This window comes from Hippocampus zosterae, chromosome 9 (genome assembly GCF_025434085.1).
Source record: "Hippocampus zosterae strain Florida chromosome 9, ASM2543408v3, whole genome shotgun sequence".
NCBI lineage: Eukaryota > Metazoa > Chordata > Actinopteri > Syngnathiformes > Syngnathidae > Hippocampus > Hippocampus zosterae.
In genome coordinates, this window is record NC_067459.1 from 5,911,187 (window position 1) to 5,937,366 (window position 26,180).

Consider the following 26,180-nt stretch of genomic DNA (forward strand, 5'->3'; position numbering starts at 1 on the left):
TATTCATTCATTCATTCATTCATTTTCCGAACCGCTTGATCCTCATGAGGGTCGTGGGGGGTGCTGGACCCTATCCCAGCTGTCTTCGGGCAGTAGGCGAGGGACACCCAGAATCGATTGCCAGACAATTGCAGGGCACACAGAGACGATCAACCAACCACGCTCACAGTCACACCTAGGGACAATTTAGAGTGTTCAATCAGCCTGCCATGCATGTTTATGGAACGTGGGAGGACACCGGAGTACCCGGAGAAAACCCACGCAGGCCCGGGGAGAACATACAAACTCCACACAGGGAGGCCGGAGCTGCAATCGAACCCATTATCTCTGCACTGTACTACCGGGCCACCCGAGTAGCAATTAAAAGCAAAGAAGAATTACAAATAGAAAAGAATGAAAACACATAAGAACTGACATTCAACAGTGTTAACAAATGAATAAATAACAGAATGAAAGCAAACAAACAATTAAGTTCTTCCTCCAGATTGTCACATTATTATGAGTTTTATACATTGATCATGAACTGTGTGCATTGTTCAGGCACTGCGTTCAAACATCCTCTTAAATAGAGTGTGTTAAATCTCACAAAGGTGTGTGTGAAAATAATCACACTTCGCGTGTTACGTTCCCTCTTTGCAAACACTAATCGTGCAATCAGTGATCGATGAGGAGTGTGTCAACATGAGTTTAGACCTGAGGAACTAGATTAGACTGGGAGTGGGCTCAGAGATCATTGCTTCAATGGAGATGTGATTTATGGTCTAGTGTGTTTGTGTGTTGGTGTGTTCGTGTGTGTGTGTGTGTGTGTGTGTGTGTGTGTGTGTCGGGGTTAAAGACTGTGTTAATTTCCTCATTCTTGATGGAGATTAGAGAGACAATAATAACAGATAATTCTTCTTTTGACGTGGACACGTGAAGCTGCATCGATACACGTACAATTTCACACATGTGCCCTCTCACTAATTCTCATTGGACTTGCAACTACCTTCCTACAAGCCAGTGAAGAGACTGGATGAAGTTTATGCAGCACAGATGAGGCATGTGGCTACACGTACAGCCGCAATACTGAGCTCCCACCCTTACACTAAAACATTGGATCCTGGGTGTGACCAAACACATCTCCTGTGTCTTTCCCAGTTTGTGTAATGATACATAAATGTGCCACGGTTATAGTGCTGGCATTGGTTGCTAAAGAAATTATTTGGATGTTCCAGCTCGGGTTGTCAATTTGTTATTCCTTCCACATGTTTCCCTTGGCACATGTTCTCCGGGTCAAGTGCATCTAAGTTTTCTCTTCTTTTTCATGGCAGATCTGAGTCAGTCCAGTTCACCAACATTGATTTAATAATAATAATAATAATAATAATAATTGCAATCGTTGTAGAAATCACGTTGTTGTCGTCCCATCAGGAATGTTCTCCTGGGACTACTATCAGGAAGTAGTAGTGAGAAACTGGTCAGAAACTGGAACAATCATTATAATATTCCATCAAATTAGCCTGAAGAAGACAAAATTCACTCTGTAATTTCTCAAGGATTATACGAACTTGAATCAGAATCAGAATCATCTTTATTGGCCAAGTATGTAGAACACACAAGGAATTTGTCTCCGGTATAACACGCTGCATTAGTATCATCGTAAACAAGGACATGACAAATAGGTATGCAAGGACATTTCGTAATGTAAGTGAGACAATGTGCAAAGTATCAAGCAGAGCTAAAGTGATCAGTGGTAGAATACAATATGATGTTTGTACAGTTGGTGCAGAAAATCATTGAACCATTTTAGAGTGACCAGCAGCAGTATTTGTAGTACAAGAAGATTGACTACGTGACTGTTTAGGGAGTTAATGGCTAGAGGGAAGAAGCTGTTTAAGTGTCTGCTGGATTTGGTGCGTATGGATCTGTAGCGGCTGCCTGAGGGGAGTAGCTGGAAAAGGTGGTGGGCAGGGTGCGGGTGATCCAGGAGGATTTTCTCTGCCCTTGTCTGGATTCTTGCAGTGTGCAAGTCCTCAAGAGTGGGTAGGGTGGTGCCAATGATTTTTTCTGCCGTCCTAACTGTCCGTTGAAGTCGGGTTTTGTCCTTTTTTGTGGCGGCCCCAAACCAAACCGTGATGGAAGAACACAGGATTGATTCGATGACTGCCGTGTAGAACTGGAACTGTGGCAGGCCATGCTTCCTCAGCAGCCTCAGGAAGTACATCCTCTGATGGGCCCTTTTCAGGATGGAGATGGTGTTGACCTCCCACTTCATGTCCTGGGAGACTGTGATTCCCAGGAACTTGAAGGTCTCGACGGTTGACACAGGGCAGTTGGATAGTGTTAGGGGCAACTGTGGAGAAGAATGTTTCCTGAAGTCCACGATCATCTCTACAGTCTTGAGCGTGTTCAGCCCGAGGTTGTGTTGGCTGCATCAGAGCTCCAGCTGCTACACTTGTTAGCAGTACGTAGACTCGTCGCCGTCTTTGATGAGACCGATGACCGTGGTGTCGTCTGCGAACTTTATGAGTTTGACAGCTGGATCTGTTGAGATGCAATCGTTTGTGTAGAGGGAGAAGAGCAGTGGAGAGAGGACACATCCCTGTGGGGCTCCAGTGCTGGTGGTGCGTGTTGATGATGTTGTTGCTCCCAGTCTCACCTGTTGTGTCCGTCCCGTCAGGAAGCTGAGGATCCACTGGCAGATCGTAGGGGACACACTGAGGTGGAGAAGTTTGGGAGTGACGAGTTCCGGGATGATGGTGCTGAATGCAGAACTGAAATCCACAAACAGAATTCTTGCTTAGGTCCCTGTGCTGTCGAGGTGCTCAAGGATGTAGTGCAGACCTATGTTGACTGCGTCTTCCACAGACCTGTTTGCCCGGTAGGCAAACCGGAGAGGGTCCACAGGGGTCCGGTGACGTTCTTTAGGTGGTTCAGCACAAGGTGTTCAAAGGACTTCATGACCACAGACGTCAGGGCGACAGGCCTATAGTCGTTCATTTCCGATATTGCCGATTTCTTGGGAACTGGGATGATGGTAGACTGTTTGAAGTAGGATGGGACCTCACACAGCTCCAGGGATCTGTTGAAGATTTGTGTGAAGACCAGAGCCAGCTGGACAGCGCAGACTTTCAGGCAGGAGGGGGACACTTTGTCGGGCCCCGCAGCTTTCTTGATCTTCTGCTGCTTGAAGAGCCGTCTCATGTCCTGTTCGTGGTTCTGTAGTGGAGAAAAAGAGGGTGGGGGAGTAGATCAAGTCGTTTCTGGTAGAGGTGGGTGTGTGTGGGAAATGGGGGTGTCCTTTTCAAATCGGCAGAAAAACATGTTTAGTTCATTAGCAAGACCCTTATTGTTCACTGTTTGGAATATTATGCTTACCCCCAAAATCTCCCATCAAAAACAAAATTCCTTGTGTGTTGATGTATTATCCAGTCACCCAATTTGCTGGTAACCACCCTCAAAAACTGAAGTATTCTCCACATGGTCTTTTGAAAGACTGGGAGTTCTTGTGTTCAAAAGTGAAGAAAGAAAACATATATACCGATATGCACCGACTGCCATTGTAACAATCATAATGAAGGGATAGTGACTTGATTTACAAAACACCAATGCTTCTTGCTAACCCGGGGAACCAACTTTTCAATAAAACACGGCGTTTGGTAAGACATGTTCGTAATCAGGCCTACACCTTTTCACAGCCTCCAGGTACTGGTAAAGGACTACAACGTGCAAGACGTGACAACATTAAAATCTTTTTTTTTTTCTAGCAAGACCAATGTCACTGCAAAGAGATGGAATAAAGCACTCGTGTCAAAGTCAAGGCCCGGGGGCCAGATCTGGGCCGCCACATCATTTTATGTGGCCCGCGAAATCAAATCAAGCATGACAAGTTCCATGATGCTTGCGAAAGTCTCAACCAAAATTTCAAATTGTCATATGTAATTCACAATAACAGTCATCATTCTGGACTTCAGATTTTAAAACTAGTTATCCATCAATTTGTTGGGTGCTGTATATGTAATATGTGGAGGTGACTAAACATTTATAGGGTTTCCCAAAATTCATAAGGGCCCTCCTTATGAATTTTGAACCTGTAACTAAAATGTGGCCTGTGACAAAAATGAGTTTGACACCTCTGGAATAATGCAACAAAACATTAAAATTTGGTCCATAGGTTAAGAATGAACAAAGTTATGACATGTTAAAGATTTCAAAAAACAGGCAAAAATGGAGGTAACTTTCTCCATTGTTACAAAGGAATGGCCTGTGATTGAGTGTCTGTGTGAAATAGTGTGCGGCTTTTCGGGACAAGTAAGAGCCAAGAGAAACAATTTGAGTTGAAATTAGCAGAGAGGACGATTATGTATGCCATAAAAAACACCTTTGCTGTGCAATGCCCATGTCTGCCTGTTGCTTGTTTTGCTACCTAAAATTTCCGCACCATCGCTGACAACGAGTTTATCCCAGTGGATGGCTCTTCTGAATCCCATTTCAAGGTTTGATAATGTTCTTTGGCAAAGTACAAATTGGATGTAACTTCATCTGCACGCCCCAAAACGGTTGGGATGGGTCACTCTAAATATTCTGGCTATCTATCAATACTTTGAAGCGGTTACACATCAGCTAACTCACTGTACGGGCGATAAAAATCTGAATACACACAAATGGTTGTTTGTTTTTGTTTTTTTTTCTCCTCTACACCCCTCGCGATCAACTTGGGACCAGTCAGCGAGCCACCGGTCGATCGTGATCGACATAATGGGCACACCTGGACTACTGTTTCAACCATGCCTAAAAAAAAAGAAAAAAAAGAATAATTGAAATGGTGAAAACATTTTCACACTCTCCATATTTCAGTACAACATTGTTGTCAGTATTTGAAGCTAGTTGCTGATTATGCAAAAACGTGGATAATGTATTTGTCACGTTGTGCCCGAAGCGATGGAATTATTGCTTCGTGCACAACAAAATAACTGAAAGGTGAATCCCCAAAATAGCAGACACAAAAGAGATTTTGTCAGAGAACAAAAGGAGTCTTTAATGACGAACACAAAATACCCGACAGGGAGAATAACAAAAAACGCTGGTCAAAATAAGGACCAGGGATATAATAAAGGGAACAACAGAAAACGCTTGCGGAAAACAAATAGGCAAGGAAGGTCTGATTAGACGATTATATAAATTTTGTACGTAATAGGAATAATGGCGCGTAATAACAGCCACAAAGCTAAGAGGCAACAAATAATCCAAATAGTAATTTGAGCGAGAGAATATTGGCGCGGCGTGGAATTCTCCGGCAGTGAGTAGGCTGCCAGAGCGTCCAAATAAAGGCTGAGCAATTACTGCCAAATGGGTGACAGGTGTGTAAACGGCGGGCAGAAAGCCCGCTCCTTGCTGGCAAACACGGGATGTGACAGTATTTAGAAACAAATCTCTGAATTCACTTGACATGGTCTTTAATAGGCAACATTTGGTCAGTTAATGTGTAAGGGAACACTGAAGGGGAAGAATTAGCAGAGGCCGACTACTTTAAATTGTATGGAACAATTAGTATTTGTACTTTTTATGTGTTAATGTTTACTTTTACATTGTTACTACCCTGTGTTGATGTTTATGGAATTATTTATGGGACCTTAGTGCATCTATCTATCAAATAATTAGGAGTGCTGTACGATGTCGTGGAGGGGGCAGGAGAGGGGGTGCCCACACTGAAAATGTTTTATGAAATGTAATTGCTCATCTGCTGCAGTAGGTGGCAGTGATGTTTATTCTTGCAAGGCAGGCTATATTTGAGAAGCAGTGGACTGTAAAGTGGACTGGAAACACAGCTAAATTGTACAATCGACATTAGACATTTCAGAGTGTCTAATGTCTGTCACTTTGCCAGTTCCATCCCCAAATTAGGAAAACGTTTGGAAGGGAAACATTAAGAAAAATAAAAATTCAAAGTTAACTTTTGGTTCTGATAATATTTTTGCTTTTTTTTCACTCACTTGTTGTCTCTCCCAGGTGGATGTTCTCCTCCAGCATTCAGTACAATTATACACAGATATATAAATCAGGTGATGGTTTTTGATGAACTTTTTACCACAAAAAATACCAATGGGACAATATACCATAGATCAGTGGTTCTTAACCTTTTTGGAGGTACGGAACCCAACTAGTTAATATGCACATTCACCGAACCTTTCATGAGCGATAAATAAATAAATTCATTCATTCATTCATTCATCTTCCTAACCGCTTGATCCTCACTAGGGTCGCGGGGGGTGCCGGAGCCTATCCCAGCCGTCTTCGGGCAGTAGGCGGGGGACACCCTGAATCGGTTGCCAGCCAATCGCAGGGCACACAGAAACGAACAACCATTCGCACTCACACTCACACCTAGGGACAATTTAGAGTGTTCAATCAGCCTGCCATGCATATTTTTGGAATGTGGGAGGAAACCGGAGCACCCGGAGAAAACCCACGCAGGCCCGGGGAGAACATGCAAACTCCACACAGGGAGGCCGGAGCTGGAATCGAACCCGGTACCTCTGCACTGTGAAGCCGACGTGCTAACCACTGGACTACCGGGCCGCCTAATAAATAAATAAATTTTAAAAAAAATATATACAGTATATATATATATATATATATACATTTTAAGATAAAAAAACACATTTATTAAAAGCAGAAAAATTCAATAAAACTTCAAGACATAAGTATATATATATTTTTTTTAATTTACAACGCACTATTCACGACAGTCACACATTGACGACTGAGCTAACTAAATTTCCCGCAGCACTGATTGGACAAGCAATGTCATGTGATCATCTGCAGCCAGTGATGGCCAAGCGGGTGTGCCATAATTAATTATGTTGTTGAGTCACGTGTGTCTTACCCTCCATGGCAGAGGCTTCGTCGAGACGACTCACCGAACCACTGGGGTTCGATCAAACCCAGGTTAAGAACCACTGCCATAGATTCTATGGCAAAGAGGAAAGATGCCTCTATGAAAACTTATACATTGAAATATAATTCCACGCTCGATACTTATATGCCCCTCCGTGAGTCGTCACCTTACCGTGGTGGAGGGGTTTGTGTGTTCCAATGATCCTAGAAGCTAAGTTGTCTGGGGCTTTATGCCCCTGGCAGGGTCACCCATGGCAAACAGGTTCTAGGTGAGGGGTCAGACAAAGCACGGCTCAAAAGACCCCTTATGATGAGTAAAATTAATGGATCTCAGTTTCCCTTGCCCGGACGCGGGTCACTGGGGCCCCCCTCTGGAGCCAGGCCTGGAGGTGGGGCTCGTTGGCAGGCGCCTGGTGGCCGGGCTTATACCCATGGGGCCCGGCCGGGCACAGCCCGAAGAGGCAACGTGGGTCTCCCTTCCCATGGGCTCACCACCCATGAGAGGGGCCAAAGGGGTCGGGTGCAATGTGAGCTGGGCGGCAGCCAAAGGCGGGGACCCTGGCGGTCCGATCCTCGGCTGCAGAAGCTAGCTCTTGGGACATGGAATGTCACCTCTCTGGCAGGGAAGGAGCCCGAGCTGGTATGTGAGGCAGAGAATTTCCGACTGGATATAGTCGGACTTGCCTCCACACACAGCCTGGGTTCCGGTACCAGTTCTCTCGAGAGGGGTTGGACTCTCTTCCACTCTGGAGTTGCTCACGGTGAGAGGCGCAGAGCAGGTGTGGGCATACTCATTGCCCCCCGGCTCAGTGCCTGTACATTGGGGTTCACACCGGTAGACGAGAGGGTTGCCTCCCTCCGCCTTCGGGTGGGTGGACGGGTCCTGACTGTTGTTTGTGCATATGCACCAAACAGCAGCTCAGCATACCCACCCTTTTTGGAGTCCTTGGAGGGTGTGCTGGAGAGTACTCCTACTGGGGACTCCATTGTTCTGCTGGGGGACTTCAATGCTCACGTGGGCAATGACAGTGATACCTGGAGGGGCGTGATTGGGAGGAACGGCCCCCCCGATCTGAACCCGAGTGGTGTTTTGTTATTGGACTTCTGTGCTCGTCACGGATTGTCCATAACGAACACCTTGTTCAAACATAAGGGTGTCCATATGTGCACTTGGCACCAGGACACCCTAGGCCGCAGTTCGATGATCGACTTTGTAGTTGTATCATCGGAGTTGCGGCCACATGTTCTGGACACTCGTGTGAAGAGAGGGGCGGAGCTGTCAACTGATCACCACCTGGTGGTGAGTAGGCTCCGATGGTGGGGGAAGATGCCGGTCCGTCCTGGCAGACCCAAACGTATAGTGAGGGTTTGTTGGGAGCGTCTGGCGGAATCCCCTGTCAGAAGGAGTTTCAACTCCCACCTCCGACAGAGCTTTTCCCATGTTCCGGGGGAGGCGGGGGACATTGAGCCCGAGTGGACCATGTTCCGTGCCTCTATTGTAGAGGCGGCCAATCTGAGTTGTGGCCGTAAGGTGGTTGGTGCCTGTCGTGGCGGCAATCCCCGTACTCGCTGGTGGACACCAGCAGTAAGGGATGCCGTCAAGCTGAAGAAGGAGTCCTATCGAGCCTTTATGGCCTGTGGGACCCCAGAGGCAGCTGACGGGTATCGACTGGCCAAGCGGAACGCAGCTTCGGTGGTCGCCGAGGCAAAAACCCGTGCGTGGGAGGAGTTCGGTGAGGCCATGGAAGCCGACTTCCGGACGGCTTCGAGGAAATTCTGGTCCACCATCCGACGTCTCAGGAGGGGGAAGCAGTGCACCACTAACACTGTGTACAGTGGGGAGGGGGCGCTGCTGACTTCGACTCGGGACGTTGTGAACCGGTGGGCAGAGTACTTCGAAGACCTCCTCAACTCCACCAACACGCCTTCCTTGGAGGAAGCAGAGCCTGGGGACTCTGAGGTAGGCTCTCCTATCTCTGTGGCTGAAGTCACCGATGTGGTTAAAAAGCTCCTCGGTGGCAAGGCCCCAGGGGTGGATGAGATCCGCCCGGAGTTCCTCAAGGCTCTGGATGTTGTGGGGCTGTCCTGGTTGACACGCCTCTGCAACATCGCGTGGTCAACAGGGAGAGTGCCTCTGGATTGGCAGACCGGGGTGGTAGTCCCTCTTTTTAAAAAGGGGGACCGGAGGGTGTGTTCCAACTACAGAGGGATCACACTCCTCAGCCTCCCTGGTAAGGTCTATTCAGGGGTGCTGGAGAGGAGGGTCCGTCAGGAAGTCGAGCCTCAGATTGAGGAGGAGCAGTGTGGTTTTCGTCCCGGCCGTGGAACAGCGGACCAACTCTACAACCTTAGCAGAGTCCTTGAGGGTATGTGGGAATTCGCCCAACCAGTCTACATGTGTTTTGTGGACTTGGAGAAGGCGTTTGACCGTGTCCCTCGGGGAGTTCTGTGGGGGGTGCTTCATGGGTATGGGGTACCGAACCCCCTGATACGGGCTGTTCGGTCACTATACCACCGATGTCAGAGTTTGGTTCGCATTGCCGGCAGTAAGTCGGAATCGTTTCCAGTGGGGGTAGGACTCCGCCAAGGCTGCCCTTTGTCGCCGATTCTGTTCATAACCTTTATGGACAGAATTTCTAGGCGCAGCCGAAGCGTTGAGGGGGTCCGTTTTGGGGGCCTCAGTATTACATCCCTGCTTTTTGCAGATGATGTGGTGCTGTTGGCTCCTTCAAACGGGGCTCTCCAACTCTCACTGGAGCGTTTCGCAACCGAGTGTGAAGCGGTTGGGATGAAAATCAGCACCTCCAAATCTGAAACCATGGTCCTCAGTCGGAAAAGGGTGGAGTGCCCCCTCCGGGTCGGGGAGGAGATCTTACCCCAAGTGGAGGAGTTCAAGTATCTTGGGGTCTTGTTCACGAGTGGGGGTAGGAGGGAGCGGGAGACCGACAGGCGGATCGGTGCAGCGTCTGCTGTGATGCGGACGTTGTATCGGTCTGTCGTGGTGAAGAAGGAGCTGAGCCAAACGGCGAAGCTCTCAATTTACCGGTCGATCTACGTCCCAACCCTCACCTATGGTCACGAGCTATGGGTCATGACCGAAAGAACGAGATCCCGGATACAAGCGGCCGAAATGAGTTTTCTCCGCAGGGTGTCCGGGCTCTCCCTTAGAGATAAGGTGAGAAGCTCGGTCATCCGGGAGGGGCTCGGAGTCGAGCCGCTTCTCCTCCACATCGAGAAGAGCCAGATGAGGTGGCTTGGGCATCTGATTCGGATGCCTCCTGAGCGCCTCCCCGGTGAGGTGTTCCGGTCATGTCCCACCGGGAGGAGACCCCGAGGAAGACCCAGGACACGCTGGAGAGACTATGTCACCCAGCTTGCCTGGGAACGACTCGGGATCCCCCGGGGAGAGCTGGAAGAAGTAGCTAGGGAGAGGGAAGTCTGGGCTTCCCTGCTAAAGCTGTTGCCCCCGCGACCCGGCTCCGGATAAGCGGTAGATGATGGATGGATGGATGGATACTTATATGTCAGCAATACTTGCCATTGCGGAATCATGTTACTAATTAAAACATAAAATTCATGAATATAGGTACAGTATAAAACTACAGTGAATACAGTTGGTGGAAACTTTTTGATCCTTATTTTAGAAAAAATTTGACTGATTGGACAATGCAGCATCTGGCACCCTACTTGTATAAATAAAGCTTTGCAAACCAGTGAAAGCAGGAATGGGGTGCGTGGGGGGGGGGGGCGTCACTAGGCCCCCAAAAGCTTCAGCTGACTCCTTGACAACCTGCTGAGTAACATGAGCTGCAACTTGTCTGTCTTACACACAACCACTAAGTCAACGACTCTCGTACAAAGACCTGAGCACTGAGCAATCACACACACAGGAGGCCCATTGAGACGAAATATTGAAATATTGAAGTACCCCCATCAATACTCCTTTTGGATAGAAACAAAACAAAAATTGACAGCAGTTGCGATTGTTGCACCCAATTTAGCATCGCTTGTCTTGAGATACAGATTAAATCCTGACTTTCAAGTACTTTTTGAATAACCATAGGCAATGAACTGCATATACAATATCCTGGAAAATGTAGGAGTTCAATGTCTAGCTGTGTGTTGAAAACTGCACTAATATATTTTGCTTGTACAGTGTGTATCACTGCAGTATAAATTTATGTTAAGTGTTTACCAGATGGGTGTGCGTAAAGTAACTGAACAATGCAAATATCCCTGTCGCATTTCGGCCCGTTACTAACTCTATTTCTTTTTTTAAAATACTGTAGTTGCAATCTTGCCAGTGATTTGGGACAATCACAGGGATGACTTGAAACCTAAAAGTCACAAACTACATATGACATGGCTTTACTGCCATCATCTGTTTGGCAGTTGGAGGTACAATGTGGCGTTCACTCCCTTCGTTATTTTTTTGCAGTTGGTATTTGATGAAGTGACTGTCTGCTGGTGCAAATCAACGTAAAGCTTTCTGGATTGGTGCCAGAGAGGGGTTCGGCTATTGTTTTCCAAATTTGCAAAACTACATGTTAGTAATCATCTATCGTTTTACTGTACATGTCAACAACAACGTTTTATGAACTATATACACACAGTGGTGAGTGGTTAAAGGCGTTTGCCAAGGTTTTGAAGCAGTTTTATATGTGCCATGCATGTTTTTGGAATGTGGGAGGAAACCGGAGTACCCGGAGAAAATCCACACAGGCCCGGTGAAAACATGCAAACTCCACACAAGGAGGCCAGAGCTGGGATTGAACTTGGTACCTTTATATTGTGAGGTCGATGTGCTAACAACTGGATCACCGGGCCTCCAGAAGCATTACATTGGTTTAAAAATATTGGCGGCTGTGCCTAGGAGGATTGAGACAGCGAGTCCAAGCATGAGCAGCCTCCCCCCAGCCATACAGCGACACAGTTCAGAGTATTTTTACCTTATTGTAAAATATTGGCAGTTCGATGTCAGAGAGGGGACATTCTATTTATTAATAATAATTAGATTTTTGAAAGTGTAACATATTGTTTCGTTTCAGACAAATAGCTTCAATAGTTCACATTTGTAGTCATCCTTTATATCCAAACTAATGGCAATGCACTAGTGCAATGGATGTCAGCTATCTTAGCAATGCAAAGTAAATCGAGAGCGATGCCTTCAATAGCCGATAATGTCGCCGATGGCGGAGAGATACACTTGTCTGACTTATGTGCGGGCACTGTGGGATCGTTTCCGGCTCAGTGACGATGTGAATGTGGGTGTGAATGGTTGTTCATCTCTATGCCTTGTGACTGACTGGTTCAGGGCATAGTCCCCCTTGCGTCCGAACTCTCCTGGGATAGGCTCCAGCACCCTCCCGTGACCCTTTTCAGGATAAATGGTGGAAAAATGATGGATTGTTATACAGTCAATAGAAATAAAAGATTTAAAGTATTAAAATTTGGAAAAAATAAATATACATTAGATACAAGAGTTAAAAAGTTAAGGAACGTCAATAGATATATATTAGTTAAAAGCTGCATTAAAAAAATGGATCTTGAGTCTAGTTATCCGCAATGACATACAGTATTTCTCACTCATGGTATTTTAACCATCATCTGTGTACGTGGAATGAAACTAATAATTAACAAATAAAATATAGGATGAAATACCTTTTTTCGATAGACACCCAGCAAATGATTGTACATGACTGTACATACATTAAAAAAGAGGGGAACTACAGTGTTTACAGCTTGAAGTGAACCATCCTGGGACTTCAAAATTTAGCATTCTATCTGGAGATGGTGACGTCATGTCACTCTTACACGAGTTAGAGGTTTACATTTTCAAGCAGAAAATCTGGTCACTATTTTTAGTTTATGTCAGCTAAAGAAAATATGAAGGTACGTTGTTGGTACACTCACTCAGTCTCTGTGGGACTGTTTAAGAGTTCATTAAATCATCATTGCATTATGATGTTCAATGCGCTGCGACATCATGGGAGGAGATATTGCCAAGGTTCCAAAATACTACATAACAAAACAAGCCATGTCTGGTTGCTGTACGACCTCATTATTGAAGTGTACTTTTAATTGCATTATTAAAACTGCATAAGCCGTTAACATGTTTAACTTTCCTTTTTTTTTCATCATTGTGTGGCTGCACTTTATAACTCACAAGTTAAATAAATGAGGCATAGAAAATGAGTATGTATCATGTCGTGTCAAGATTTGGATTGTTGAATTATTTTGTATCACTCCATTATTGTAAATCAGCTTTTCATGGTAACCACTATTTGCTATATGGTCACAAAATTAAAATGCAGACTTTAATTTTGTGTGCCCTTCAACTACATGAGTAATTACAATTAACTGGGAAGTAAAAAGTATCTTAAAAGTAAAAAGTAACTTTTTACCCGACTAGACGGTAATATTATTTTTTTTTAAAGTACTAATGCAAGTAACTATTATTAACTATTGCACCCCCCTATCTGTCAGATCTTCAAATTTCCATTCTCTCTCGCTCACTCAGGTCCTCATCCTCCCTCCACTCTCTCTACCCTCTGCCCGTCTCAGTACTGTACAATGGGGTGCAGAGCCTTCAGCTGCTCTGCCCCCAAACTCTGGAACTCACTTCCACCCAATATTCGTAATATTAACTCTTTGCCCACATTCAAAACCCAGTTCAAAACCCACCCATTCAGACTTGCATATAGACTTTAAATCTTTATTTTCTTTTGCTTATAATTTTATCTGTGGTTTTATTATTTGCTCTTGGTTGTAAAGTGCCCTTGAGTGTTGTGAAAGGCGCTTACAAATAAAATGTTATTATTATTATTAATATGTAATACCTCACATGTTAGGAACCTGCCCAATACTGCTAATAGGACACCTCCGTAAAGTGAAGTATAAATTTTGGGATTATGTAGTGTGCCCAGGTGGCTATTAGGAATTATGCTGCCCAAACAGCTCGAGGACAATCCTTCTCTTTCAATTCTTCGGGCACCATCGTCAAAACTCGGAAATAATGGGCGTGCTCTGTTGTGTCGTCTGAAAGGGCGGTAGAATCGGATGATCCCCGAATGGGCGGAGACAAGTAGGAGGAAGCGGTAAGAGTGCTGACAGCCTCTAGAAACCGGTGTCGTGTATCTTCAGGCACTGTATCCCACATCCTTTCAGCGATAACACCGAGTTTTTGACCCAACCCATCAAAAGAAGAAGACATACCCCTGCAAATCTGAAAGATATCTTAAACCAGTTGACTTGCAATCGAAGCGACACTTGTGTGCTCGAGTTTCCAGAAGGGCCCGGGGATTAACGGGTAAACGTAAACGACAGTGGGATGGAAACTCAGATCCATGTGCCTGTCGGCTCGCCGGTTATACGCAGGATTCACGTTTTTGTAGACGAGCACAATGTGACGGAAGGAGCAATGAAGATCATGAAAGAGCTGAGACCGGCGTGGGAGATGAACCATGTCAGGACCAAGGTTTGTCAACTGCGAAGCTAGCTGTGCGCTGTATGCTAGGCTAAACTAAGATTGGCAGAAATGTATATGCGCTGCAGCATCACAAGGGAAGAGCAGAAGGACGACCTGAAAATCGTCCAAGTCGTCTATTTCTCACCACATCAGTTTACCTTTTTTATCCGGGAACAAAGAAAAAAATATTTTGGGTTGAACATTTGACTAAAAATGAACACAACTGGTAACACGTGAAGATCCCATATAGCTACAAATGATTTCCAGCGAACATTAAATTGCCCCGGTGTGTCTAAAAATTGGCCCACGGGCTATTTTCGGCCCATCATCCATTTTCATTGGCCCCCAACATATACTAAAAGACCAGTTCAAAAAAGGTGGAGGTGGGCAAAGTTACATGGAAAGGTGTTGGAAAAATGCGCACCACTCCTAATAAATTGGTTTATACTGCAGATGATGTCTACATTTGCAAAAAGGCAACACATGTTTTAAAATCTAAAATAATCACACAATTTCTCTGCCAAGCACATGTGATGCAACTTTAGAAGGAACTATTGTGAATTCCACTTAATGCTCGGTTTCAAGGTGCAATTTATGAACATTGATGGCCCTCACTCTTACTTGCTTGCTTTACTTAAAAGAGACACTACTGGTGTGCTCATCAGCATTCATCAAAGAGTTACTAACAGCAGTTGATGACAGAAACCACTCAGCAAGAAGAATTGGGAGGCCACATTGGATTTTGCAAAGTACAGAGATGAGAAGTTTGGGAACAAAGTTATGGACAGATGACATCAAGATTAACCCGTACAAAGGTGATGGAAAGGCCAAAGTATGGAGAAAGAAAGGATTTGCTCATGATGCAAAACAGACAAGCTCATTTGTGAATGGATGGTGGAGGTTGTATAGCTGCTTCTGGAACGGGCTCACCAGTCTTTGTTGATGACAATTGGAGGAGAAGGAATTCTGAAGTCTACAAAAACATTTTGTCTAACAATTTCCAGAGAAACACATCCTAAATTGGGAGAAGCTTCATTGTGAAGCAAGATAATCATCCAAAAACACTGCCAACATAACACAGGACATAATTGGGGGGGAAAGAGTGGAAGGTCTTAGACTGGCCAAGTCAAGTCACCTGCCTGTAACCCAATAGACTAATAGAGAATGCATTTCATTTTCTTAAGGGGAGACTGAAAGGTGAACCTCACAACAAACAAACAATAACAGAATGAGGCCTGGAAATGTATTTCAACTGAAGTTTGCTACAATCTTATGAAGTCGATGGGTCGCAGGTTTGATGTAGTTTTTGTAACTGAGGGTTATGCCACCATATATAAGTCAATAACGTCGATTCCAATACATATATAAACAAAAGGTGCCCTGTTGTGAGTTGTTAACCAAAATGAGATGTAATCACTGACAGAAAAGCAGGACTTGTGAACTTCTATCTTATCATATTTTGACGATGTGAAGGCCAAATGTTTTCAGTGTACAACGCAAGCTAAAAAATTGACAATGTCATTCCCATACTTTTGGAGGGGACTGTACTTCATATGAAAAAAAGGTACCGTATGCTAATTAAGACAAATATTCATCATGCAAAGTCCTAAAAGTGGTGCGAGTTGTTACTTGTGTAATGTCTGTACAGTTACGACAATTTTTTTACTAGACCCACAATGGGGAAAAATTGACAAATCAGGTTTTTTGAAATGGGGTTTCAACTTCCATCCATTCAAAAACAGGATCCCCACCCCCAAATTGACAGTGTATGAGATCGCACAAAAGTGCTATCTTCAATATTTATATATTGTATTATCAAAAATAAGTCAGTCGTTGCACTTCTATTCAAGACTTAATCATTCTAAAATTACACTAAATCAAACTTGAATGAAATTCATTCCTCCCCCCATGTCACCCTTAAAAAAAAAGATTTCATAAACAGACAAAGGTACCCGCAGACAGTCCTGCAGTCATGGGAGCGCCAACAACCTCCTCACCCCCACGTGAACCTTGGCTGAATGTTTACGTCTGTCTGCTTCCAAAGTTGCTGTCTGTCGACATATTGGTCAATGGTGTTAGCGGTGTATTGTGTGGCAGGTGGAAGGGATCAGTCACGTAGTAGACAACTGTGTTTTTGCCAGTGTGTCGACAGTCATAACAAGGATGGCTAGACGTCCACCTTTGTGGTTGGCCATGTATGGAATGCCAGATATGTGGTAGTGAGCGCCTGAGATTTGACATACAGTCCATATCCGTGTTGTGTTGACTGTAGTCAAGTTGGATGTTTTGCCCCACAGGGTTGCATTTCGCTTTTATTTTAGAGCACTTACCGTATTTTCCGGATTACAACTAGCTCAGGAGTACAAGTTGCACCAGCCATAAAATGCATAATGAAGAAGAAACAAACATTTATCAGTCACATTTTTGGGGGAAATGTATTGGATAAAATCCAACATAAAGAACAGACATGCCATCTTGAAAGGCAGATAAAAATATAGAACCGACTGAATCAGTGTGCGACTTGCGAACGTTACTTGATGTATACACAACGAATGGAGAACGTGCCTGATAACGTAACATATTAAGAGTTATTCAGATACCAATAGCATAAAGAACATGCTAACAAGTTTACCAAACCATCAGTGTCACTCCAATTCACGAAATCCAACCTTGGTGTCACTTTTAAACAACAGAAAATACGGTACTTAAACCTTGATTGCGTGAGACCCCGTCCGAAAAAGAATATTAAATAGCGACTGAAACATTGTATTCCAGTCATCTCGAATTTTCTTTTTGGAATTTTTCAAATCATGCCAGTTCTCACATTATTTACTCTACTATTACATACTTTATACTCAAACACATATATACACACACCCACACACACACACACACACACACACGTTTGAGTCTTGGCCTTCCCACACCCACTGGTGTCTATCTCTCAAGTCTGAAAAAAAGCGCATACCTTTTGTTTGTTTTTCCTTCAGTTATTCACTGATGGGACAACCAACAAACTGGTGGGCTGCTACGTGGACGATAATCCAGAAGATGTGGTTTTGGTGCGTGTTTATGGCAACAAGACGGAGCTAATTGTGGACAGAGACAATGAGCTTAAAAGCTTTCAGGTACGTTTAATCTTCTAGTCTGTGAAAATGCCCAGGTGTTCCCCTCAATGTTGTTCCACTTATGAAGGTGGATGTGTGTTATTTTTCACCTCCAGGTGCTGCATGCTAATGGTTGTGCTCCTCGTCTTTACTGCACATTTCAAAATGGCATATGTTACGAATACATGCAGGGGGATGCTCTTGGGACACAAGATGTTAGGGATCCTTCTTTACTCAGGTATGGACCTCCAAACACCACTCATATATATATATATATATATATATATATATATATACACACACACACCATATTTTCCGCACTTTTGGGCGCTTCGGAGTATAAGGTGCATCTTCAATGAATGGCCTATTGTAAAACGTTTTTCAAATATAGCGTGCGTAGCATTATAAGGCACATAAAATAGACGCTACAATAGTGGCTATGGTTGCAGAACATTTAAAGTATTACCTCCAAGAAATCAGAATATTGATCCATATGTAGCTCCCTCAGTGTATGTCGCATGAAGCACGACACAAAGTCCATAAAAATACAGGGTTTATTTACTCCTTGGCAACCCGTGAGAGCTGGTCACAAACACGGGCATGAATTATCTAACTACAAATGGTATTACAAAACAATAAATGAAAGACAAAAATGAAGACAATTGATTCAACAAAAAGGCACACAAACCTCATTGCCTCACAGCCACAAGGGGCTAAATATCCGGAGAAGTCTTGCTTGTCTCCTTCTTCCTTCATTTAGTCAGTAATTAACTATGATTTTGGTGTCATCTTACTTTCCTAATGGCTGTGCAGAGTTCACAAAGTAGCTGTCTGTCTGAGTGTGCGTTGGCAAATGCACATGTGAAGTAATGTCGGGCAGAACCCTTTTACGTTACAATTGGTTCCTGCTACTAATCGCCGTTAAATGGCATAGGAACACTAACGAGACCAACAACTTAATGGGGAATAGAAAAACACCGTAACACCATATATAAAGTGCATCGGATTATAAAGCGCACTGTCGGCTTTTCAAGAAATTGAATGCTTTCAGGTGTACCTTATAGTGCGGAAAATATGGTAATAATATTTACAGTCTTTGCAGTAGGCTATTAAAGGGGATGTATAATGCCAAAATACACAAATGCTAAAGGGTTACAGCACACTTAAAATCTAAATATTAATATTTGCATGTGAATGTCTTTCCACAGACTGATTGCCGGAGAAATGGCTCGTGTCCACGCCATTCATGCGCATAACGGATGCATCCCGAAGCCCAATCTCTGGCTTAAGATGCAAAAATACTTTTCCCTTGTGGCTACAGAGTTCACAGAACAAGCTTCCAACATCAGGTGATATGTTGTTTCTCAACTGTTAGTCAGAAGATAACTTCTGGGATTCATGAAAGGCTTGAAAAAGATCATTTCACCATCACACTCCCAAGTTTAATTTAGTCAATTCATTTCAATGCTCCAGAGTCTGCGGTGGATGTTAACATTTTGGAATCCCTGAAGCACTCTTTATAAATAAAACAAGCCTGGCATTATCATCCTGGAAAACACCCATGCCGTCAGGGAAAAAAGACTTCTCTTGCAGTCCTTCCAGGATAGTTTTTATCTCAATAGAATGAATCTCCTTAATTCATAATTTGACTAATTTCTGTTCTATGCATATCTATCACACACAGATTTCAATTCATCAAACCAGTTTTAATCACACAGAGGCAACCCAAGGAACTAGAAAACGCCAATTAAATTTAATAACACACACACACACACACAAAAATCCTAACCTACCTGTCCCGATATGAAAAACTAATTGCCCCCCCCCCCCAGCCTACTAATGTGTTGTGTTTGTGCCACCCTTGGCAGCAATAACTGAAACCAAGTGTTTGCGATAATTGGTGATGAGTCTTTCTCATCGCTGTGGAGGAATATTTGGCCCACTCTTCTTCTCAGACTTGCTTCACAAGGGTTGGAGGGTTTTCTAGCATGAACTGCACGTTTAAAGTCTCACACCATAGCATCTCAATTGGATTTAAATGGACTTGGCCACTCGAAAACCTTAATTTTGTTTTTTTATTAGCCGTTCAGAAGTAGACTTGCTGGTGTGTTTCGAATTGTTGTCCTGCTGCATGATCCAAAAGCGCTTGAGTTTGAGGGCGCAAACCGATTGTCGGATGTTCTCCTTCAGGATTTTCTAATAGACAGCAGACAGAGTTCATTGTCCCATCAATCACAGCAAGCTGTCCTGTTCCTGAACAAGCAAAGCAGCCACAGACCATCACCCTGCCACCACCATGCTTCCATGTTACCCTGATGTTCTTTTAACAAAATGCTGTGCCATTTTTACCCCATACGTAACGAGACACACACCTTCCAATAAAATCACATTTTAACTCATTAGTCCACAAATTTCCATAAGTCTCATCAATCATCAAGATTTCATTTGGCAACTGTGAAATGAGCCGTTTTAAGATGGGTTCTTTTTGGACAGCAGTGATTTTTGCCTGTGAACTCCCCCATGGATGCCATTTTTGACCAGTGTCTTTCTTATAGAAGAGTTGTGAACACTGACCTGAACTGAGGTCAGCGAGGTCTGGAGTTCTTTGGGTTTTGTTGATGTGGTTGTGAAAAGAAGTTGCAAGGTTGACTGTATGAGAAACTCACACCATCTCATTTCAATTAGTGCTTTTCAAGCCTTTGCTCAACACAAACCTCATTCGCTGAGGTTCTAATTATGCCATTGACGCAGTATCCACAAGTATACGAGTGATCTTCACTTTAATGTTCCCAAGTGCCAACATAAGATGTTGATGGTTCCAAATGGTGTGCAATGAACTATTTTTTCAGCGACATGTGCCAAATGAATGTTTTTCATTTGTTTCTTTTATATTTATGGCCTAGAATGTTTTTTCTCAGAAATATTTCCTCTCAGTGCGATTTAACTTCAGAGTTAGCTTAGGTTAATGACGACTGCACTTTTCCATTTACACATAGTTATGTTATGTCATCGCCAAAGGAACGTAACACAATTATAGAGCAAGGACCCCCTGTACTCCTTTCGAGTGAATTGGTTTTTGCTCATTTGACTTTGTTAGATGCTGTAGAATTGTTTGTACAAGATTAGAATCGTTGCGCAACTGAAAAAGCTGACTGTTGTGTAACTCCTTCTTTGCATTGTGCACCTTATCATCAATTTAGAATCCAGAAGGAAGTGCCAAGCAAGGAGTTGCTGGAGCAGGAGATGATATGGATGAAGGAGCATCTCTCTACACTGGGGTCACCTGTAGTGCTTTGCCACAATGACCTGCTCTGCAAGAACATAATACACAACAGCAAAGAGGGTACCGATACATTTTCCCACTTTAGTGCTGACTTTTAATTAATTACTTATGCAACTGCATCTGTCATTTGACAAAAGCTACTTAAACGCGTATGGGATAGTCACGATGGTTGTATTGCTTTTCAATAAAGCACGGTGGAAAACAAACCATCTTATTGTTGTTTATATTCATTATGTGATGAATGTCGCAGTCTGACCCACCAAACTTAATGTTCAGTTTGCAGGTGTACATGGAATGCATTGACAACCTACTTGTGTTGTCTTTCAGCTCAAGTTCGCTTCATAGACTATGAGTACTCCAGTTACAACTACCAGGCTTTCGACATTGGCAACCACTTCAACGAATTTGCAGGTTCGTGACCTTTTCTGTCCATGTTCAATGCCTTATCTGCCATGTATGTGTCCTTTGACAACAGTGCACACAGGAAAGCAACAAATGTATCCCAGGGTTCCCACGGGTCCTTAAAATTCATAAAATTCCACAAAAAAATAAGTTGTAAAATTAAGTTCTTAATTGTCCTTAATTTTCAGGGAAAGCTTCTAAAATTAATAAAAGTCCTTAAAATTTATGTAATTTTTATATTCTCTAAATTAACATTTTTCTTCGTGTACTTTTTTTGAGAATGAATTCAAGTTGTTTTCATTTAAAAATGAAAATTTGACATACAGTATGTCAAATAAAGCGTTAGCTGATTGCCCCTAAAAATAAAGATGTGCCCTTCCTTTGGCAGCAATGATTTGAACACCAGCCCAGTGATATGTGGCTTTCTGTTCAGCCCGCATATTGCTGAGCAGACATTAAATCCACTGTGAATCCCCTGCTGAATGGAGAAAAATTCCTTAAAAATGGCTAAATTAGCCCCCAAAAGTCCTTAAAAGGCCCATAAATAAAATCCGAAAAAGTGTCATGTCTGAGTTGAGGGGGTGCATTGCGCATATGAAGCAGACTTGAATAATGAATCCCGATCCTGCATCACAGCGAGGCCCGTTTCAAATCCGCTCGTTTCTGCATGCTTTTGCTTTTCAAAGGCTATTGCATGCAAACGCCAAACCACATAAACCATGTCACAAACTCATATGGACATTTCTTATGCATAATCTCATGGGAAAAATGGATTATGATGAAAGGGCCCCTTTTAAAGCAAAGCAAGATGGTACAACACAGCATGACAGATCCTGGTTTGATTTTATGACTAGGCATGGCAGAGCTGGACTATGGCCTGTACCCAAGTCCGGAGATGCAGATGGACTGGCTCAGATTCTACCTGCAAGCTTATAAACTTTTCACCAAGAAAACAGAAGAGGTCAGCGCTAAAGAACTAGAGACGCTCTATGTGCAGGTCAACAAGTTTGCTCTGGTAAGGAAGCCGACTTCAGTATGAACACAAGTCTCATCCACCCATTAAAACACACTCTGACATCCCCGAACGGCTTTGTCTCTTTGAAGGCTTCTCACTTCTTTTGGGGTTTCTGGGCCCTCATTCAGGCCAAATACTCCTCTATCGACTTTGACTTCCTCAGGTAAGTGTGTGTGAGTGTATGTCAGAAAATGTTCAGAATCAAAAGGAGCGTGTTTATTTGAATGTTAACATTGTCGTTCAGATCGTGACTGCACGATTGGCAGATTTTTGCAAACCAACCTGCTTAATTTGCTTGGTGGGTCGAAGTATGTAATGCAAAATAGCATGTGACACACTGTCAATTTAATTTGCCATTTAAAAATTGACAAAATGCTGTTAACTTCTGATAACGGGGAAGCTCTTCTCAGACTACAGAAGAATATTATCGTGGCATATAAGTGATATTGTCGACTCAACTCTACTATATAGAGCACTAGCTGGTTCGCCGCCCTCCGGGCGACTCATCAGCTAGTTCCTGCGGAAGGCTGGTAAGGTGGTGGTTCGCCGCCCTCCGGGCGGCTCATCAGCTAGTTCCTGCGGAAGGCTGGTAAGGTGGGCCTTCGGCCCACAAAAGTGTTGTTGCTTTATTCAACTTTTTGTTCATCTTCATTGCTTATCGCGAAAATAAAGAGATGTTTAGCTCTACTAAATAACTAACAATTTCATTGCAATGCTTGTGGGTAGACAACATTTTTTCGCTAAGATGCCCGCGCGATCGTAGTGAGCCACTGCCTGAGCGGCGCAGTGGCGGCGCGGTGAAGTAGGTACGTTTTGAAAAGGGACAGACGGAAGGACAGACCGCGTGCGGGACGACGCGCAATATATATATATAGAATATAGATTTAAAAAAAACACCACGGTATACAAAGTGCTGTATGCAGCGGTTGAGCAAAATAAATTCATACAACAAACAAAATATAAATTACGAAGACAGTTGCAAGCACAAAAACAATAATGGTAGTCAAGTCTCAGCCAAAGCCAAAGAATAAAAATGAGTTTTAAGACTAGTTTTAGGAATGGGCAGCAAAGAGGGGGGTTGCCGAACGTTCAGTGGGAAGTCATTCCAAAGAGAGGGATGGCCAACAGAAAAGGCTCGATCCACTCTGAGCCTCCACTTAGCGAACTGGTCCGCAGACCCGAGGCACCAGGCAAGTGCGGAGGAGCTCGGAGAGGTAAGGTGGGGCGAGGCCATTTAAAGATTTGAAAACAAATACTAGGATCTTAAAAAGAAAGATGCCGGATTAGGAGTGATGTGCTCCCTCTTAAGAGGACCAGTCAAGAGGTGAACAGCAGCCTTTTGGACCAACTGGAGATGCTTAATGGAGGCTTGGCTGACTCCAAAGTAATGTGCCTTACAGTAATCCAGCCAGGATGTGACAAAGGCATTAATTACTGTTTCAAAGTGCTCATGAGAAAGGAGAGGTTTTACTTTAGCCAGCTGCCTAAGATGAAAGAAGCTGGATTTAACAACGGCATCAATTTGCCAGTCCAATTTAAAATTACTGCCCAGTTCAAGACCCAAGTTCAAGATTGTTGGCTTTAGATAAGGAGCCAGGGGTCCTCAAGTGCCACTGTGCGAAGTGAACGTTTGAAAATCATTCAATCTCTGAAACAATGTGACTTTTGCACGTGATACTTGTGACCGTGCCAAAAGCAAATCAGTTAGTCCAACGATGAACAATGGACCTTTTTTTCTCTGAACTACGATCTTCAAGATGTTTCTCTGTACCCACGTGGTGTTTGTATCTTCCAGGTACGCCGTGTTGCGTTTCAATCAATACTTCAAGATGAAGCCCACGGTGATGGCCTTGCAGATTCCAGAGTAAGAGGAAATGGAGAGCCAACAATATTGGGAGTTCTTCTCCCGGGGGCCAAAGATGATTCGGATTCCTGCTTTTTCTTCATGGCACTTTGATCTGGAGCAAGCCCGAAAAGCTTACTTCATTCCTCCGAAATGTAGCTCAATATTTGTGATGATGTGTCTTATCCGTCTGACCAACACTGGATGTCTTGTTTCCAGGCAGCTGAACTCTCGCTTAGTGTTTGAGTTTGAGAGAGCTCACTTTTTACGAACAATATGTGCCACTTCCTTATAATGGAAGTCACGAGAGAAGCATTTGTGTCGAACGCCCCTATTCCACCCTGTTCCTTCTCTGCTCGACAAGGCTCCTCTCACCACTGAGAATTACGCACACAGAATTGTCCTCTGGGCTCTGCAGCGCTTATTTTATTTTTAATTTTTTCTACTGTGCAGTGCTTTGAATCAGTGCCTAAAGCAACCATTAATAAGTGCTTAAGTGGAACGAGCCACGTAGGTGTGGCATTATTCATTATTCAGTCTGTGGAGTGTGCATTTGACACCATTTCTTCCTTTTATTGTGTCATCCAATTTTCATCCTTTCTGGTGCTAAATTTTAGCGAAATCGCTGCTGCTACTACTTCTCAATATCCCAAACATTGTGGGATTTCTAAAAAAAAAACCCAACAACAACAACAATGTTTGGGGATCTGCAAAATGGAAAAGCTCTTTGGACACCTCCGAGCTGTCAACGGAGGGGAAAAGCAGTGTGCGTGCATTTCTACGTCTATTGGAAGACTCGTTCAGCATCTCAGGTGAAGCAACTGCATCGACTGAACAGTGACGCTGCTGCATGAACTTAGATGGGCTCTGACCTTGAACTGCTTTTTTTCCACCACCTCGATTTTTATGGTCGCAGTGAGCCGCTTTGTTGATCTTTCCGTCGAAACTTTCCAGACCTCATGGAAAATCATCACCTCGGTCACCTGAGCTAAGGAAAAGTTCCCGCCGGCCGCATCCTTCTCCTCACTTTGCTTTCAGGGCCATTGAATTTAAACAACCCCTAAAAATGCTGTTGACGACCCCCCCCAAATCGACTGCTCCAGAAAATATTTTACGGAACCTCACAATCTTAAACCTGGATCTTGGCTTGTTCATGAGCATTGTTTGCCCTTATCTTATCCATAAATGAATGAATTGTCATCAAATGTGGTTAAATGAGTGTCAGTGGTGGAAAGTCGGTCAAGGGTGGTTGAGGATTTTGCACAGATATCCATTAGTGATTGGTTCATATCCATTGTGGGGTTTCAATATGGCTTTGGTTCCCACACTAACTCAAAAACCCTGATGTTAATTTTATTTATTTTTGGGGTCAACCTTTTTCGCATGATTTTGTTTAAAAAAAAATACGTTGGATCAACTAAGCTTATCTAGCAAGGTGTGTTTGTTTAGAACAGACTTTTTTTTGGGAGGGGGGCGGGGGTGCTGGGTTAGATGATAAAAACTCAACAAGAAAAGTGAAATACTGTACCAATTATGCGTTTGATTCATCTTATTGAGGGGGGAAACACGTCATCATACTGAAAAGCTTGGTTTGCTTGCATTGCACTTCATTTAAGGTTTGGATGTGACGCCGTGTGTGACTCTGACATGATTAACAAATCACTATACAGATTAATTTATTTTTCCTTTTGATGTCCTTTTTCTAAATACTTGACAGGAAAAAGATAAATGGACTCGCTGACTGCTAAAAGATGTACTAAGATGAAGGCTGTAAATATCATCTTGAGAAATATTGCAAAGTGTTTCTGTGCATTGATTCTTTACACTATTGTTGGACTTACGAGATTTATTTAACATTTATTTACTAGTCTTATTAAAATGTACTCAATAAAACGTGCCAATTGAGTGTGTTTTATTACCTTTTCACCAAACCCCATGCTCACATTTCCTCGTGTCACCAGGCAGCAGAAGGAAACAGAATCAGAAACATTATTCCAGGCCAACTTGAGTAGCGCTATGTAGGAACATACAAGGAATTTGTCTCCAGTGGTTTGAGTCACTAGTATGACAGTAACAAGCAACTATCACCAAAATAATATTTAGGATGCAACACATACTTACTTAAGATATGTCATGTTACCATTAGTACGGTTGTACTGAACAATGACAGCTGTGCAGATAAAGGA

The 26,180-nt window shown here is 43.5% G+C and overlaps 2 protein-coding genes across 3 annotated transcripts in view; one reads left to right on the plus strand and one right to left on the minus strand.

The window, feature by feature from the left end:
* Positions 1-1,283: 1,283 nt before the first annotated feature.
* The window catches only part of LOC127607160 (uncharacterized), a 153,352-nt gene continuing 128,455 nt past the window's right edge, over positions 1,284-26,180 (minus strand). Inside the window, exon 2 of the mRNA XM_052075289.1 lies at positions 1,284-3,198. Within this exon, the coding sequence (XP_051931249.1) occupies positions 1,727-2,368 (642 nt within the window). The 5' untranslated portion in view covers positions 2,369-3,198 and the 3' untranslated portion in view covers positions 1,284-1,726. The remainder of the gene's footprint in view (positions 3,199-26,180) is intronic.
* etnk2 (ethanolamine kinase 2) lies at positions 13,953-25,887 on the plus strand. 2 transcript variants are annotated; one of them, XR_007963994.1, is made up of 10 exons: positions 13,953-14,353; positions 17,335-17,472; positions 17,568-17,689; positions 18,660-18,800; positions 20,652-20,794; positions 21,062-21,145; positions 21,991-22,151; positions 22,241-22,314; positions 23,947-24,806; positions 24,911-25,887. XR_007963994.1 is itself a non-coding variant. In XM_052075219.1 (9 exons), exons 1-9 carry the CDS (start codon positions 14,207-14,209, stop codon positions 24,017-24,019), a joined length of 1,083 nt encoding a protein of 360 aa, XP_051931179.1. In that variant the 5' UTR covers positions 13,953-14,206; the 3' UTR covers positions 24,020-25,887. The 2 variants fall into 2 exon arrangements, 1 of the variants encoding a protein (XP_051931179.1); XM_052075219.1 differs by having other exon boundaries at positions 23,947-25,887.

Bases quoted from the DNA above. Each gene is read 5' to 3' on its own strand.
- etnk2 (XM_052075219.1), top strand. From the start codon at position 14,207: ATGGAAACTCAGATCCATGTGCCTGTCGGCTCGCCGGTTATACGCAGG. The intron at 17,690-18,659 runs GTATGGACCTCC...GTCTTTCCACAG, and splicing joins AGGGATCCTTCTTTACTCAG to ACTGATTGCCGGAGAAATGG. The intron at 21,146-21,990 runs GTTCGTGACCTT...TTTTATGACTAG, and splicing joins CCACTTCAACGAATTTGCAG to GCATGGCAGAGCTGGACTAT.